Source organism: Typopeltis vanoorti, chromosome 11 (genome assembly GCF_054136105.1).
Source record: "Typopeltis vanoorti isolate ZY-2024b chromosome 11, IOZ_Tvanoo_1.0, whole genome shotgun sequence".
Taxonomy (NCBI): Eukaryota; Metazoa; Arthropoda; class Arachnida; order Uropygi; family Thelyphonidae; genus Typopeltis; species Typopeltis vanoorti.
This window is the reverse complement of record NC_143559.1, coordinates 39,473,958-39,492,407: the sequence shown is the minus strand read 5'-3', so window position 1 is coordinate 39,492,407 and position 18,450 is coordinate 39,473,958. Positions and strand designations below refer to the sequence as shown.

Here is an 18,450-nt window from a genome sequence, read left to right as displayed (position 1 = left end):
TAAGGTTAGTATAGGTTAAAGCAAGGAATACAAATACGATTAAGATATCTGCACTATCTTTGGATTAACTTCCTATACTCTCACACTCAATATATAGTCTACCTGGCACAGTCGATAAACAAATAAATTTTAAGCAGTAGAATCCCATGAGAAGAATGAAAATTCATTTATTGAGCTGTTGCAGGACAACTTCCTCAAGCAGCGTGTGACAAAAGGAACTCGAGGTCAAAGATTTGATTATAAGTGTCAGAGGGTGTTTCAGTCAAAGATGTAACTATTCTGTCTCTGGTTGGTGACAGTGATCATGTGATACTCACGTGGGAAGTGACTAAGTTTATGAATGCTCCATTCAGAAAAGGTTACATGCTGAACTACAAAGCAGGAAATTATTACTAACTAAGGCATATACTGAGTTCAGTGGAATGGGATCAGTTGATGGAAGGAAGAATATTGACATGGGAAACATTTAAACAATACTTAAATGATGCAATACCAGAGTGTGTCCCGAGAGGTCAAAGAATAAACAGGGTAGGAGTCTCTCTCTTAATAATAATAATAATATTAACAGTATTGATAACGACACAGAATGATAAGAAAATAATTAATATTTATTAAATTATTAGCTGATATATTTTGCTGGTATTATATCCAGGATTTTCAGAGTACATGAAACAACCACAATCTGGTATAACAGTGGGACTAGTTTAACAACATTATCAGACAACACAAGAAACTAAAGTCCTAATTGGCACTATCTACTGTTGGAAAAAAAGAGAAGAAAAAAAAAGTATTAATTAGATCTTAAAATGATGTCTCCTGGATTTTTGGTTAATTTTATACAGCTATACTTGTTGAGGTTTGGGGTATGTTTTAAAGCTGCTGTAGATTACAAAAACAATCTCTGACTTATAATGATCTCTGTGTAGCACTTTTGTTTTCTTCCATTTGATCCTATGTGAAGGGGCATCCAAGGCATGGTCTTCTAAACCTGACTTGCCATAACGATAGTGCCGAAAATATTTTTATGTTCACCAAGGCAGATATCAAGAGTTCTTCCTGTCTGTCCATAGTAAGCAGGTTGGTCACAAGAACAGGGCACTTGGATGTGATAAAGAAGACAGTTTGTCCTTAGGTGAATGGATGAGAGTTGCTAATTTGACATATGGTTTAAATATGATGTGTAGATGATATTTATTAAGCACTCTAGATATTTTTTCAGATGTGCCTTGAATGTATGTGATGATAACAATTTAGCTGTAGTCTTGTGTGATAGATAATGGAGGGAATTTCCCCAGAAATTCCCTCCATTATCTATCTATCTACTAAAAATACTAGCATTTAGTATTTTTTTTTCTATCCTATGGGGATTATAGCCATTGGCTAAGAGCATTTTCCATTGGAACAGACAGATCTAGCTCTATGAGTTAGTGTTTTCAGGATACCATACTGTTGAGCTGGATGATGATGTGAATGTTTGTGCCAATATCTTCAGTATGTGTGGGTTTTCTATAAACAGAAAAAGATAGAACCATCAGGAAGATATATTCATACAACCATCAGTGGCTGCATTCATAGCTAGGTTTCCACGTGTTCTATGTAGAAACTGGTTAAAGGGTGGAAACCAATTGCTGTCCCATCTAGATGTTTGTATATCTTTCCTTCCACATAAAATAACCTGCATGTACTGTAAATTTAAATAATTCAAATATACATGGGGGATGTGACTTTATTTACATTGGTAAATAGTAAAATAATATCAAAATCAATCATCAGGTCTGAACTTTTTAAGATATGGTTTTCTAATACACTTTTTTCATGAACAGAGTTTTTAACAAAGGAGGAAGAAATATTTGTGAGGGTTGGGGGAGAGCTAGTAATTTAGCTACATGTGTAGCAAATTTACATGTGGGATCGTTTACACTATCTACAATTGGGTGTAGAGACATCCTTTGTTTGTGAATTTTAGGTGCAGTATATATTCTGGATGTTTTAGTATGAAAAGTCTTCAGTTTGTTAATTTTTTCTTTTGGCCAGGAATTGACTTTCTTCAATAATTTGCAAACTTCATTCTTTTGAGAGATAGTAGAGTGATCTTGTATAGTAGATTTGATATGTAGAGTGATCTCGTAAAACTATATGCATTTTGCCTTTAATATTCTGCTAAATTCATCATCACAGTTACATTACTTTTCTCTGCTTTAGTTATAACAGTAATGTTATTACTGTATAGCTATTTTAAAGAACTGATTTCCTTTTTTGGTCTATTGTTAAGGAGGTTTGAATTGGATTAATATGCACCAAAAACCTCTCTGATGCTATCCAGAAGAGGGTAATCCACTTAAAGATAACTTTCTCTCACACACTTCCAATCATCTCAAAGATGCTCACTTTCAGCATTATGTTGTTTTCTATAAGTATTCAAATGATTGCTGTCTGTCAAACTGGCTGCCAAGAACATACCTGTGCTTTTCTCTAAACATGTAGCTGGTAAACAACATCCATGTCGTCATCATCATCATCATCATTTATTTATAATTTTAGAATTATAAATAGGGAAACCAATCAAAACAAATAAGTAGTCTGTGTACACTAAGATAGGACTTGAAGGTTGTTATGATGTGAAGGAAAACCAGGCTTCTATGTCATATGCTAATTGACAGATCTCTGATGCAGAGAGGTGGGGGAAACGGGGAGAATATTGCTGATGTATTTCCAATATGGAGTTCAAGATCTGCCTCTTTTTCTTTTTCCATCTGTAGGGGTGTAGAGGACCAGAGCATCAAAGGTACAGAGGGTGGAAGTCTAAGTTGGTGGCCGAGCCATTTATTTAGTTTCTTTGAATAGTGCTGACTAGAGGATCTTGCTGGGTTTCATCTAATATAGTAGAGTTGAGATGTGGTCTTCCCAGGAGTAAGCCAAGATATTTCTAACAAGTTGTTCCAAAGCTATTTATAATATTGGTCGCTGCTTTTGTTGAGATGTTCCAGGTCTGGGAGCCATACAGAAAGATAGACTGGATGGTGCTTGTAAAGACGAATCTTCATCTCCTTTGAGATGAGGCTCGACTTCCATACTTTATTAGACTTCTGTGTAACTGCAGTGCTTTCTGTTTTCTTGTTTTAATGTCTGTTAAGGAATCTCAGATGTGTGATCCAAGGTATACAAAGTTCTCTACTTCTTCAAGGTGATCATTTTGATTTATATAGATGTACCCATCTATCTGGTGTTTTAATATCTTTGCTTTTTGGGAGTTTATTTTTAGTCCAAATATTTCTGCGGTTCTCCTAAGGCTGTTGAAGTGGTTTTGGGCATCTGTAATGTCCTGGAGTCAATGAGAACTATATCATCTGCAAAGCTCAGGTCTTCAAGGTGCATCTGTATATATGGGTCTTTGATAAGGATTCCAGATTTAACTTGCATTAATTTAAAAATATAGTCAATCACTATGATGAAGAGATATGGGGACCAGAGTATCTCCCTGTAGGGCTCCTGTGGTGATGGGAAAACTGTTTGTCTCCATTAACTAGTACTGTGGCTTGATATCCAGGGTGCCTTGATATCAGGGCAATTAAGGCACCATGGTAGGATGCCTTGATTACCCTGATAAGTTTAGGTGGAATGCCATAAAGTTTGAGCGTTTCCCATAGTCGTTCCTTGTCAATAGAATCAAATGCTTTAGTAAAGTCAATAAAGTTCAAAAGCAATGGTGGATTCTTGTCCTTTGAACATCCATGTACAGTCATTTAAACTTTTTGTACCAATAAAAAAAGAACAGGAAAAAAAAACCAACTCTGAATAAATTGTGCTTCATAGATTTCAAATCATTATTTCGAATACAAACATAAACTTAATGCAACTGCCAGTCGGATAAGGCCAAGTGGATAGCATCTTTGCATTGCAACCAATAGGCCTTAACTTCAAATCCAGCTATGGATATGAATGTGTTATGAATATCTTAAGGTGGGGGAATGAATTAAATTGCCAAGTTCAAGATCACCATCCAGCTTACAGGAGCTCAGAAGTGTCCTGAAAAGTTTAGATTTTAGTGGTGTTTTAAAACATAAACAACATTTAACAACACAAAAAACCATAATCCATGAATGGTGCTAATATGCTACAGGTTTAAACCTTTTTGTGGATGAGAGTCACATTAAAAAAAATCCCATTTTTAATATTGTTAAAGGTAAAAATCTCACCTCTCATCTGAGTAGAATCAGAGTTCTTATTTTTTATTCTTCGTATTAATTTCCACAATTTTATTTGACTAAACTGCTGAAAAGTAGACGAACAGATAATAATATTTCCATTTGTCATTCCTATTGCAATGTAGTGGTTCACCATATCAAGTACCAGAATGCATGGTGCTAATAAAATAAAATTATCTGTGTGAATATATACACAATAATTTAAAGCTGTTAAAATAATTATTATCCAAAATCTACTTTTACACTAAACATCATATCCACACAACTATACAACATTCTCACGGTATCTATCATACCTTGCCTTGAACTCACTCACCGTCATAGCACCCACAACAGACTCTGGCAGCTTATTCCACTCATTTACCACTCTAAAAGTAAAGAACCCAACTCTAAACCCCTCCTAACCACACTCTTGCCCAGCTTCCATAGGTGTCCCCTAGTTCTCCCACCACCAGTCCTGATCTCAAAAATATCCTCTGAATTAATCCTATAGAAACACTTTAATTAAAGATTTATCATGATTCATTTGAAGCAGTATGCTGTGAGTTGGAGGTCAATAGGATATTTAGTTGGGTGTTGCTATAGACCAGGAGAGTGGAAGCAGAAATGTATAAGGAGGGTGGAAGCAGTTGACTTATTATTATTATCCTAACCATGGATTTACAGACTCATCTAAGAGGATCATTGTCATACACACGGCTCATCATACTGTGCCTTAAACACATTCAAATTCTCTGGCCACCATGCTCTCAGGCAATGCATTCAAATCATTCACAATTCTCAGTACAAAAAAACCTGCTCCTCACTCCCTTGTTCATACTATCTTTATACAGCTTCTAAGGATGATGTCTTCTTCTCCCCTTATCTCCCATTTTATGAAAAACCTCTTCAGCGTTAATCCTATAACAACCTCTTACCAACGTGTATATCTCTATCATATTACCCCTCTTTCTCTTATCCACTAGACTTTGCAAATTGCATCATCTCAGCATTTCTTCGTATTTAACATTCCAGAGATAGGAAACTATTTTAGTCAAATCACCTCTGAACCCCCTCCAACATCTCTTCATCCTTTTGAAAACCCAGCGACCAAATCTGTGCACAGTATTCTATACATAGCCTAATCAGAGCCTTATTCAATTGAACCAGAATATCTCCTTACCTATACAAGTCAATGACCTCTGCATCATTGCCAGAATTCATTGTGTTGTCCTTACAATTTTGGCAATGTGTCCTCTAAATTTTATATCGTTATCCACCACCACCACCCCAAGATCTCTTAATTCCTCCACCTGAGAATATATATCCCCACCAAGAGTAAATTCTACATCCCATTTTTGTTTTCCAAATTTTAAAACCTTATATTTAGCAACATCATCTCACTCCCATGTCCATTCACCCAGTCTATTCAAGTTTTCTTGTAAGGCCATAACATCTGCTCTATTCCTCATAGTTCATTCCAACTTTGCATCATCTGCAAACAACTGAATATCCCCAATGCAAATCTTCCTCAATATCATTAACATACAGGTTAAACAGCAATGGCCCTAAAACAGACTCATGAGGCATACCACTAGTCACATTACATTTCTGGGATATTGCGCCACCATAAACAACTTGTTGATACCTATCAAATAGCCAATCTCCAATCTAATGCACTAGCCTAATATCTTCATGGAACAGACGCTGTTCATGGAAGCTCTATCTACAAGCTCTTCAACGGACTCGACAACAACAACAGGCTAATATCTAATCCCCAATCTGCTATGGCTTGATTATCAACTTATCATGTGGTAATCTATCAAAAGCTTTTATTCTTTGCAAAATCTAAGTATATCACTGTGTATCCATCTCCCTCATCCAATACAGGTGTGACCTTATTGTAATAAGTAAGTAGATTACTAAAACATGATCTCTCTTTAGCAAATCCAAGCTGTCCATCAAAGATAATACCATTGTTGTCAACCCAATTCTGGATCATAGTTCTCACAAGCTTCTCCAACAACTTAACCACTACACCTGAACACAGATAGGCCTATAGTTTGATGCTTGAGTTCTATCACCTCCTTGATGAAGTGGCACAATCTTGCCCTACTTCCACTCCTTAGGAACTTGACCCAGTACAAAGCTCATATTAAAAAAATATGTCAAGGCCAGCGTCAACTCCCTGGCACATTCCTTCAGAATACATGGTAATATATTATCAAGTCCCACAGCCTTATTAACATCTAGTCTGCTCAACTTCCCATACACCTCTTGCTCACTTACAGTCAGTCTCTCTTCCCCATCATCAACTGCTCTCAATCTCTCCAAGAAGTCACATTCACAAGATTGAAAGACCTTTATGAACTGCTCATTAAGTATCTCCACACACCTTCCACACACTTGATCTCTTCTTATCAAGTTCCCCTTCCAAATATACTGTGGATGTTAGTTCTCCTTTGGTAATTCAAACCACAATCTCATAAAACTCATAAAAGTCTTCTTTCCAATAGAAAGGAGACTTGTATACTACACAAGATATTATGTTTGCATAGTGCTTTTAGATAATGTAAATGCAAAAATACTGAAAAATACAGAATTAGAATTTTTCTTGGCTTATTATTACCTATGGAGTCTTGTAATTTTCTTTCCGTAGAACATCATTAGCACATGGATGTTTTATATAATGCACCATTTTAGTGTTTATCATCATGAACTGCAATAAGTTCCAGTTGCTAATTTGTTTCTTATATTTTCCTGACAACTTGAACCCAAATGAAGAAAGGCTATACAAAATAAAATCTATTTTTAATCACTTCAATAATAATATTACTTATTCTAATTATATACTCAACCAATGATTGTGTATAGTTGAATTAGCAGTCCTCTAGCATGGCAGACTGTTGGTTCACCAATATATAAAAAATAAAAACAAAGCTTCATGAACTTTGTGAATCTTAAAATATTGTTTTAAAAATAAGAATTTACTCTGGAAAATGGAAGTCTCAAAATATCAGATATGCTTCAGAAATCATCATCAGTCTAATGGCAAATTATTTGGATAAAGGATATGAATCACACACAGACAATTTCTACAATTCTGTTTCCTTGAAAAAATTGTTGTCCAGTTATTTAGCCAATTGACCTATGTTTAGGGAATACTCAGAAAACCAGAAAAGAAACTCTGAAGAAGTTAATAAACCAAAAACTAAAAAAGAGTGAAGTAATGTGGCATTTTATAGAAATGCCACACTGCAAATGGAAGGTGAAGTGAGTTGTCTTCAAGATATCCCATACAGTTGAACTAGTTGATGGAAACAACAGAAATGGAAAGTTTTCTAAAAAACACCTAATACTATCCAAGCATGGATTAACCATGGATTAAAAGGATTAACCAAGAATATAATTTCTTGGCAAGCATAATTTACTTAATAAGGGGTTATTTATCAGATTAATGGAAAAGTTCATAAATGAAGGGATATTTTTCTATGGTATTCTTCTGTTTGTGCTCAAGAAGTGTTCTAGAATTGACACCCATCCTATATCGTTCATAAAAACTTTCATATTCTATTGAAGCAAGCTCACATCCAGCCTGTACCCAACAGGGAGACAAAAGTTAATCATGTAACTATCATCCCATTGCTCTCACCTCAGTATATTTAAAAGTGGTGAAGAAGGTTATCAACAACCAGCTTTTTCATTACCTGGAGACTCATAAGTTAATTAGTGGTCACCAATATGGATTCTGCCATTCTTGTTCTATGGCTAATCTCACCTACCTTTGGACTCAGGCCATGGAAAGATTTGGAGAAAATTCTGTTATCGCTCTCAATATTTCTAAGGCATTTGATTGTGTCTAGCAACAAGGCCTCCTAAACAAACTACCATCTTATGGCCTCTCTTCTACACTCTGTGCTTGGATTGCTAGCTTCCTCACTGGTTGATGGTGTCCTCTCATCAGATTTCCCCATCAATACTGGAGTGCCTCAGAGTTCTGCTCTCACCCACACTCTTCCTCCCTTACATCAACGACCTTCTTTCTCTGACTTCATATCCTATTCACAGCTTTGTCGATGACAGTACCCTTCATTCCTCTTCCTCGTTCAATAAAACCTGTAGCACTGTCATCGACAAAGCTGTGAATATTCTTGTTAACCTCAAGAATTTTCATAACTAGTGACTTGAACACTGACCTCCTCAACATCCTGAAATGGGTTGAAGACAATGAAGTAAATTTCAATACTAAAAAACTCAAGCCTATCTTATTACCCACAAAAAAAATCCTACCTCATCCCCTCTCATTTTTGATAATGTTCCAATTTCCTTTCAACAACTTCCTCTTCTTGGGTTGACTGTCACATTCAGTTTATTCTGGCACAAACATATTACTTACATAGCCTCTAAAAAAGCTTGGTGTTCTTTTCTGTTCCAAACATTACTTCTTCCTACCAACTCCTAACCTTTATAAGTCTCAAATCTGTTCAACTTTGTACTGTTCCTACATTTTGGGTGGAGAACCAAAACCTCTCTAAGAATTCTTGATGATATTCAGAAGAGGATAATCTGCTTAATAGACGACCCTTCCCTCACAGACTCCATTCAGTCACTCGTCATAAGCACTCTGTTTCAGTGCCATGGTATACTTTCATGGGCATCACTCCTCTGAATTGGCTGCTACCATTCCTCCACTTTGTTCTAACCATAAAAGAACTAGAGCATCTACTTGCCAACACCAATACATGTACTGTCCAGTTCTGAACACACCGAATTAAGTTCTCATCAGCTTCCTTCATTCCATCCATCTCTATTTTGTGGAACAATCTCCCCCATATTGTTTTTTTCCACTGAATACAACCATCTACTTCTAGAAACATATCAACGGGCTACATTTACTCCTTAATCACTTGTCCACACATGGCACTGTAGTGTTATAGGTCTTGTGACCTTACATGCATGGGGTCAACATAAAAAAAATAATAATAAATAAATAAAAAAAATTCTGATATTTGGTATCTTATACATACACATATATATATATATTACTCCCACACACAGGAGGCTGCAGGACTTATTGCAAATTTATAAGATACTGATATTTGGTATCTTATACATACATATATATATATATTACTCCCACACACAGGAGGCTGCAGGGCCTATTGCAAATAAATGTGGGCAGAGATAAGGAGCAGAGTATTCTTGTTCATAGTCTTCTTAAAATGTTGGATCCTTTGGAAATGCTTCATGAAAGAGGCTGTTCCACAGAACTGAGGTGAATGGAATGAAAGATAACTAGGAGTAGCAGGTTCAGTGAGTATGCAGTTCAATTGTAAAGAGATGCTGAATAGCTGTTGCTCAACTTCCTGTAGATCTGGCAGGAACTCAAACAATGGGGAGGTCTGAGATGGATTACCCCAAACATGAGAGTAGTATTCAAACATGACCAGATTTGAGATTTATACAGAGTATAAATCTCAAATCTCAAAAACTGGTCAGGAGAAAAGGACCGTCTTGAGAGGAAAAGGATGCCAAGTTTTTTGGAAGCTGATGATGCTACAGAAGTGATATGATTATGCCATGAAAGGTTTAGAGTAAGAGTCAGTCTGAAAAAAGAGATTTGGTTTTGACTGTTGAGCAGAGCATTATCAAAAGTAAGTGGAGAAGTTCTGAAGATTTTTTTTTTTGTGAGAAAACAAGCAAAACTATATTTTGGAAGCAATGAAGTTGACTAGGTTGTTTTCATCCCAATCAAGGATATCCCAGTCAATAACAACATGCTGTTTACATAAAACAGGAAGAGGATGGGTGAAATGATGGAGCCTCATGGCACACCTGCATTAACATGAAAATCTGAATAGTGAAGAACACCCCATCCATCATTATGTGTAGAGATCAATCTGAGAGAAAACTGGGCAATTCAATCACACAAGGATGAAGACACTCTATATGATGGTAATTTGTTGAGAAACCCTCAATGCCAGACCCTAAACCTAAAATCACTATAAACTTGTCATCGTCACACAGACCACAAATCAAAAACATACAATGCTAAGAAAATATTTATGTTTTAAGTCACTCACATGAAGACAAGGTAATCTTTTTCATCAAATATGCTTCTTTTTCAAAATTCCATACCTAAAAATATATATTACAATATTAATCTGTGTCAATATAATAGTATCTATAATTAAATAAATAAATGACTTTTGCAATTATTTTTAATACAGAATACTGAAATACAAGTGAGAGAGAGAAAGAGTAAGTGAGTGAGAGTAAGAGTAGGGAAATTTTCATATAATATAGGACTATGTAACTGATCATAGACGAAATGGCAGTTTTTTTTTTTTGTTTGTTTTTTGAGCAACTAGGATTTTTATTTTTTATTTTTTGCTCTTCATTATGAATGCTACTATGGTAGAGTAATAATTTTAATTTAATATAAATCAAGATAATTAAAATAATACAAAAAAACCCCACAAAAACAATAAAATAGAAAAAAAAAATTTTTAGCCAACCCACAGTACAGGTATCCCTTGCTTAATGCAGTTTTGCTTAATGCGGGATTTGATTAACGCAGTGAAATTAATTGCAACAATCTCTTTATAGACGTGGCAAGAGTTTTGATTAACGCACCTTTATATTTACCATGCAAAAACATGCAAGCCTCGAGGAGTGTTTCCTGGCCGAGAGAAAAAAAGTCATGGGCATGACGATATCATTTCTCCCATCAAGCATTAAGATTGTGTGTATTACAAACTCCAATTGTTCTGCTGTATTTACAAATTACATTCTTTGTAAATTTTTTAATTCAAAAAAGAATTTCACCCAAATTCTCTTAATGATCTGTTTGAGAATGTGAAAGTTTTTATTTTTTTTTTACGAAATATGACATCGTTATTACAACCCATGGACATAGGCGTCATTGTAAGTTTCAAAGTCTATTTTCTTAAAAAGATTCTCAAAAGGTAGAAACAACAATGGGAGAAAATGTGATTATGCTCCAAGAATTTTGGAAAAATTTTAACATTAAACACGCAATTGAAAACATTCATGACTCATGGGAGCAAGTGTCTTCTTGCTGCATGAGAGCTGTTTGGAAAAACCTTTTGCCAGAATGCGCTAATGATTTAGGTGATTTTCAAAATCCTGTGAACAATGTGGTTTGAAGAAATCGTTGCAAATGGTGAAGACCTTGGTTTTGATGGTGTTGATGCAGAAGATGTTAAAGAATTATTGGATTCAAATTGAAAAGATTTAAGTGACAACTATCTTCTTGAAATTGAACAACAACGCACATATGAAGATAACAAACAAATGGAATGTGAAGATGAGGTTCCAAAGGAGATAACAACCAAAGAACTGGATGGAATATTTCGCATTTTAGCACTCAAGATCTTCATATTCATAAGGCTCTGTAAACTCATTTCTTCAATCTGTCTTCATATCACACATCTCAAAGACCAGTTACTACCTTTGTCAGTCTTCTCTGAACCCTTTCGAGTATATCACCATGAAACCAGAACCCCTTTTATTTCCGCATGTTAAGGTCCTCCACATCATTATCCAATGTGACGACTTCACAACTAGTGCAATGACCTCTGCACTTCAGATCCTTATCCACCACCACTCCAAGGGCTGTTGTTTCCACAACTTCCTCCAAAACTTCTCCACCAAGTGCATACTGTGCATCCAAATGTTGTCTACAAAATTTAGAACCTTACACTTTGCAACATTGAACTGACAGTTCCATACTGTTGCCCCTCATACAATCTATTCAAATCCTCCTACAAGGCTACAGCCATTTCCTTGGTTCCTCAATCACTCTTCCCAGTTTTGAATCATCTACAAACAGTTGTATATCACCAGTTTAACCCATCCTAATATCATTAATATACAAATTAAATAACAATGGTCCCAAAAATATCCCTGTGGTACACCACTAGTGACTTTACTCTATTGAGATACTGCACCTCCATACACAACTTGCTGATACCTATCTGAAAATTAGTCACCTATCCAACTCACTAGTCTCATCCAACCCCATCTGCTTCAGTTTAGTGACCAATTTGTGGTGTGGCAATCTATCAAAAGTATGTGAAAAATCTAACTATGTCACTGTATGTTCATCTCCCTTGTCCAATACATTTGCCACCTTGTTATAGGAAATGAGCAAGTTGATAAGACATGATCTCCCTTTAACAAACCCATACTGACAAGGAATACCACTGTTATCATCCCACATTTGTATCCTATCTCTCACTAACCTCTCCAATATCTTAACTACAACCCAGATATACAAGCTATAATTTATAGCCTTAACCTTATCACAACCTTTGTGAAGTGAAACAATTCCTTCCACTCCTTGGGGACTTGTGATATTGCAAGACTCTTGTTAAACAGGTAGGCCAAGGCTGATGCTAACTTCTTGGAACATTCCCTTAAGACACATGGTGATATGTCACCATGTTAATGAAAGGTTTTCTTGGTTTCGAGATGAGAGTAAGGAGGATGATCTGTTTTTTTTTGCTGGTAAATAACTGAAATTTATGGATATGACATTTCTTGATGATTATAAAAATTTTTTATGCAGATTCAGAGAAAAATCTGTAGACCAGCATTTCCTAAACTTTTAGTACCCACATGCCCCTAATCTTATTAATCATATTATAATATTTTTGGCTCCTGATGTTCAAATTATAACAATGATCACTACATTTGCAATACAATAACATCAGCTGCTACAAAGCTGCTATGTTTGTTATGGTTTTGGTCTCAGTCACTAATTATGTCAAGGCTAGCATCTTATGATTTCACTGCATTCAAAACTTTTTGTTCAAGATTTTCTTAGTGGCAATATTTCATTATAAAAATAGCAAGCAAGCAAGCTAAAAATGAAAATGACCGGCAAGCAGAAAAGCAATTCTTCTAGTGGTGTAAAAAAGAAAAGGAGATGGTATTATTATTTTATTTTTTTTTTAAGGAATGAAAAGTGAAAATAACAGTATGAGAATGGCAGAACTCTTGCTATTATAACACATGACAACATGGTGATTTCTGACTTACGACTATATCAACTTATGATGGAACATCACAACAGAACCCAAGGACTGTGTATGTATGTACACACACACGTAGTCTCTATCCTCAGGGAGGATAGAGAAGATAGAATGGGGGGGGGGGGGGAATACTGTTGATGATAGCTGATGAGTTGCAGCCAAAGAAAGGTGTATCAAGAGGATAGACGTATGAATGATAGTTCATTTGAGGCAGTCTGGTGTGAAATAGTGACCAATGCAACCAATATACAGTTGATTGCTGCTATAGGCAAGGAGGTACAGAGGGTGATATTGACTTCATGCATCAGCAAATTAGTGCAATGAGTGCAGGGTTAGTGATTATTATGGGGGATTTTAATTATGGTGATATCAAATGGAAGGAGGAAATATCACATGGCAAAAAGGAAATGGAATTCATGCACCTTCTAAGAGATAATTACTTGAAACAGCACATAACTGAAGGGACTCATGGTGTGAGAGTGTTGGATCTGGTGATAGGTTCAGAGGACATATACATAAGTAAGGTGCCCTCGTTACCTCCAATTTGTGAGAGCGATCATGTGGTATTGACTTTAAAGGCTGCAAAATTTGTAGATTTCTCTCTTAAGAAGAGATATATATGGAACTACAGGTTAAGTAATTATAACAAGCTTTGGAGTGAGCTTACAGCCATCCCATGGCAGAACATATTGCAGGGGAAAGATGTTAGCAGTGCATGGGATATAATCAGCTGGTATCTGAGGAAGGCAATATCAGAACGTATTCCCATGGTCAGAAAGACTAACAAAGTAGGCATTAGATGGATGAGTAGTAGCAGGCTTGAGCTGCAAAAAAGAAAATGTTATGGAGAATTTACAAGGAGAAAGGTGATCAGTACACCCATGAGCAGTGCAATGCTCAAGCTAGGAAGGTTACCAGCATAGTAAAAAAAAGCTAAATCAGATTATGAGAAGACCTTAGCCAAGGGGATCAAGGGTAATCCCAAAGAGTTCTTCCACTATGTGGCAAGTAAAAGGAAGAATGACTTTGGAATGATAACCTTAGTGGGTAATGAGGTGACCAATTCAGATGTAATAGTAGAGTTACTGAGTGATCATTTTCAAAAGTCTATCACCCAAGTGAGGATATCTCTGTACTTATAGTAATAACTAATGTGAGAATTGAAGTTAATAAATCAGAAGTACTTAGTATATTGCAGAATTTAAATGCAAACACTGCTGTAGGTCTAGATGGAATATCAGCTTGGGTGCTGCATGAATGTGCAAAGGAATTGTCAACGCCTCTTACTTGGTTATTTAACTTAAGTTTGAACTCTGGTATGGTCCCTAGGGAGTGGAAGTTAGACAAAGTGGTTCCTTTGCATAAGGGTGGCTTTAAAACTGCAGTAGTTAATTACAGACCAATCACCATCTCAAGAGTAGTGGTAAAAGTATTGGAAAAGTTGGTTAAAGACAAAATTCAAGAATGGGTGGATCAGGATATGATACACTATAGAGGCCAACATGGTTTTGTTAAAGGTAGATCCTGCCTTAGCAATCTATTAACTTTTCATAATAGAATGACATCTGAGTTGGACAAAGGAACTGGCTAAGCAGTGGTACTTCTGGATTTTGCTAAGGCTTTTGACAGGATATCCCATGGAACACTGTTATGCAAATTAGAACAGATACTATATGGATAAGAGAATGGTTCATGGAGAGATACCAGGAAGTAGTGTATGGAGGAGCAGAGTCCAGGATGAGGCAGGTGACCAGTGGTGTGCCTCAGGGCTCTGTATGCCATTATTGTTTAATTTGTACATAAATGATATAGGAAATGGCTTACAGGGAGATATTCAGTTGATGCAAAGTTGGGTAGCGCAATAAAAAATCAAGCTGATGTTGAGAGTTTGCAGGATGATTTAAATAGGCTGGCAAAATGGGCAAAAGGTAATGGATGTCAGTTCAATGTGGAAAAGTGTAAAGTTATTTAGTTAATGCATTCTGGGATTAAAAGATTATCAGCTGTGTACCACATTGATGGAATGGTACTCCAAGAGATTGATGAGGCTAGGTACTTGGGGTGTTGGTGGAAGATGAAGTTCAGAGGGCACATTGCTAAGGTGTCCAAGATTGCAAATAGGATTAGTTGGTTATTGAAGAACACACTAACATCTAGAGATAAAGAGGTTATTATTCTCCTTTATAAGGCATTCATACTTCCACATTTGGATTACTGTGCTCAAGTCTATTCACCTGGATTCCTTGCAGATGAGGAGGTTATGGAGAGGATTCAGAGGAGAGTGACTAAGTTAGTGAGTGATGTAAAAAATGCTCCCTACATTGATAGATTGAGAGTGTGTGGATTGCAGAGGTTGGCTGATAGGCAGAGAAGAGGGGATATGATAGAAACATTTAAATTACTAAAAGGTTTTTATAAGATTGATGCAGGGGAAATATTTCAGCTGTCTGATAGTGATGGAAGAACAAGAGGTCATCCCTGGAAATTAAGGAAAAGTGTGGTTAACAAGGGTGTGAGAACTAGATTTTTTGCTTGGAGGGTGGTGAATGAGTGGAATGCATTGCCTGACTCAGTTGTGAGTTCTTCATCTGTAAATGAATTCAAGAAGAGGTATGATAGATATTGTTTTGATAGTTTGGGTCTCCCGTGATGAATCTACTGACTCCAAGGAGATTCCTGTAATAATAATAATAATAATATATATATTTAAGAAAAAAAAACAACTATACTTTATATGCTTAAAGAGACATAAGACTATGGACATTTTAGAAAACAATTCATAACAAGTGATGTTATGAGCCAAATAATCTTGCAGTCTACACAACTTGAATGTTTCAAGATATAAAGATCTTATATCAACAGAGTTCTGCACACTGTTGGACATGATTCAAGTCAAGACATTGTGATGTTTTGAATTATCATTCATGAACTCTCTCAATACAGGAGATTAAGTTTTAATCAATAACAGAGATCATGTAACCTATAAGGTCAGTAATATTTAATGTTATGATTTGTTCCTGAAACAATGTGAAAGAAGAACTCAAAATCCAACATCTTGTAACATAAGGTGAAATTTCTGTGGGAAAACAAGATTTCTACATGTGTTCAGATAGGATACTTCAGTAGTTTAAACACATCTGCACAGGGCATGGTTGACAAATGTAAGAGTAAGCAAAAAATTACTACATGATTTGAATTGCATGCGTGTCAGAACTGCTGAATTCATCATGAGTGAAAAAACATACAGACAAATTAACTAATTATTTATTAGTTACAGAAGAAAGAGAAGGCTGGAAACTAATTGTGCTATTATGAAGATGATCAAAGTTTTTTTTTGACACACTTTATCTGCTGATCTGCGGGAAGTACGACCAACAATTATATAGATAATGGGATTAAGAACTTCATGTAGTTTCATCTGGAAACACAATCAATGATTATATAGATACTAGGATTAAGAACACCTTGTACTTCATCTTCTAATTATCTGATATTAGTACAGTAGATGCCACTTATTGTGAATCACTTTGGGACATTCGTTTTTCGGCTGATAACATTAAGCAAAGGATATAAAAAATTGCATCATTTATTTCAATTTATTGTTATGAACATAATTTAATTTATTGTTATATACAACTTTTTAATAAGCAACAACATAAAATTTATTTTAAAAAATTATCTAGTGTTGTCTGTTGTGTGTTTGAATACAGTAGTTCATGAATAAATTGCTCATACTCATAATGCCTTTTGAAGTTTGTCGCTCTATGTTGCACACCACAATGAAGTATTCGTAGAGCTTCTAAAATTTGTTCTTCTATACTTGTATTAGGTTTCACCTTCTTCATTAGTTGAAAGTTCTCATCAGAAGCAGCTTGACATATTTCCACATTGTCATTAAAGCCACTACTTCAATGTTGCTATCAATATCCAACCAATTTTAAAATTCTTCTTTTGACATACCGTCTAGCATTTTATCAAAAATTTCATTTATAAGATATTCAAATTTTTTGGAAGGAATTTCAGAGTTTGTCTTAAAAAATTCACCTTTTTGGAAGCAGTTTTCAATAGTCTTCTCTGAGAATTGCTTCCATGACATTGCTACCAAATGCAATGCATCAAGAAGGGAAATCTTTGCAATTGCTCTTTTATATAATCAAGTTCAGCTATAATTCTCGCACGAATGAACTTCTCTGCGATAAAAAGCTTTAAAAGCTCGTATGATGCCTTGGGTCACATGGTTGAATTAATGATGTATTGTTCGAAGGCAAGAAAATTTACTTTGATGTTCTTTAATGATAAATTGTTTGTGTGTGCAGTGCAGTTGTCTACTAACAAGACAATTTTTCGCTTTAATTTAAGCTCCCACTTAACTAACGAATTGTTCAAAATGTCATTAGTCATCCAAGCATTTGCATAGAACAGTAGTCAACAGGCAAATTTTTTAACACCTTTAAAACACCACGGATTTTTACTTTTTCCAATCACTAGGGCTCTCATTTCTCACCTTTCATATTGTACAACAGAAAACTTTCAGTCGCTCTTTTGAAGATTTAAATCCTTTAGTACTTTCATTTTTAAACAAATAAGTATGCTCAGGCAGTGCACGAAAATACAGTCCTGTTTCGTCTACATTGTAAATATCCTCAGGAGAATATTTAGCAATAATTTAGAGGGGGTGGGGGCTGCTACCTGCATGAGACAAGTTAATTAACCAATAATTCAAAATTCTTTATAAAGTAATTACTAAAATAAAGAGCCAAAAGGCTTCAGTTCAGTGATGCAAAATTGCATAAGCAAAGTGGATATTAGATTTCGCATTATTTCAAAATCAAATGTAGAAACTATTAAAGTTTCGTAAGTTGACCAAAGAGCTTGTGAGATACATTCCTTGGCATTCACGATTTGTCTTAATGTGGACTACTTAAAATACGTAGGCACTGCCCAAGCATCTATATATTCACCTTTTATTAGTCCATTTTGATAAGGTTTCACTGGCCTGACAGCTGTTTTGCACTGGTTGGTTGGTTCTCTTCACAGAGAACCAAACAGTTCGATACAACTGTCAGGACAGTGAAACCTTATCAAAATGGACTAATAAAAGGTGAATATATAGACACGTGGGCAGCATTTATGACTTTTAAGTAGTCCACATTGAGGCAACTCGTGAATGCTGAGGAATGTATTCCCACAAGCTCTCTGATCAACTT

The 18,450-nt window shown here is 35.6% G+C and overlaps 1 protein-coding gene across 1 annotated transcript in view; it reads right to left on the bottom strand.

Annotated features, from left to right (window-relative positions):
* LOC150101455 (WD repeat-containing protein 27-like) overlaps window positions 1-18,450 on the bottom strand; it is a 67,755-nt gene that overhangs the window by 1,160 nt on the left and 48,145 nt on the right. The window contains exons 5-6 of the mRNA XM_090400799.1: window positions 10,268-10,322; window positions 4,197-4,364 (exon numbers count right to left, since the gene is read on the bottom strand). Of these exons, the coding sequence (XP_090256925.1) occupies window positions 4,197-4,364; window positions 10,268-10,322 (223 nt within the window). The remainder of the gene's footprint in view (window positions 1-4,196; window positions 4,365-10,267; window positions 10,323-18,450) is intronic.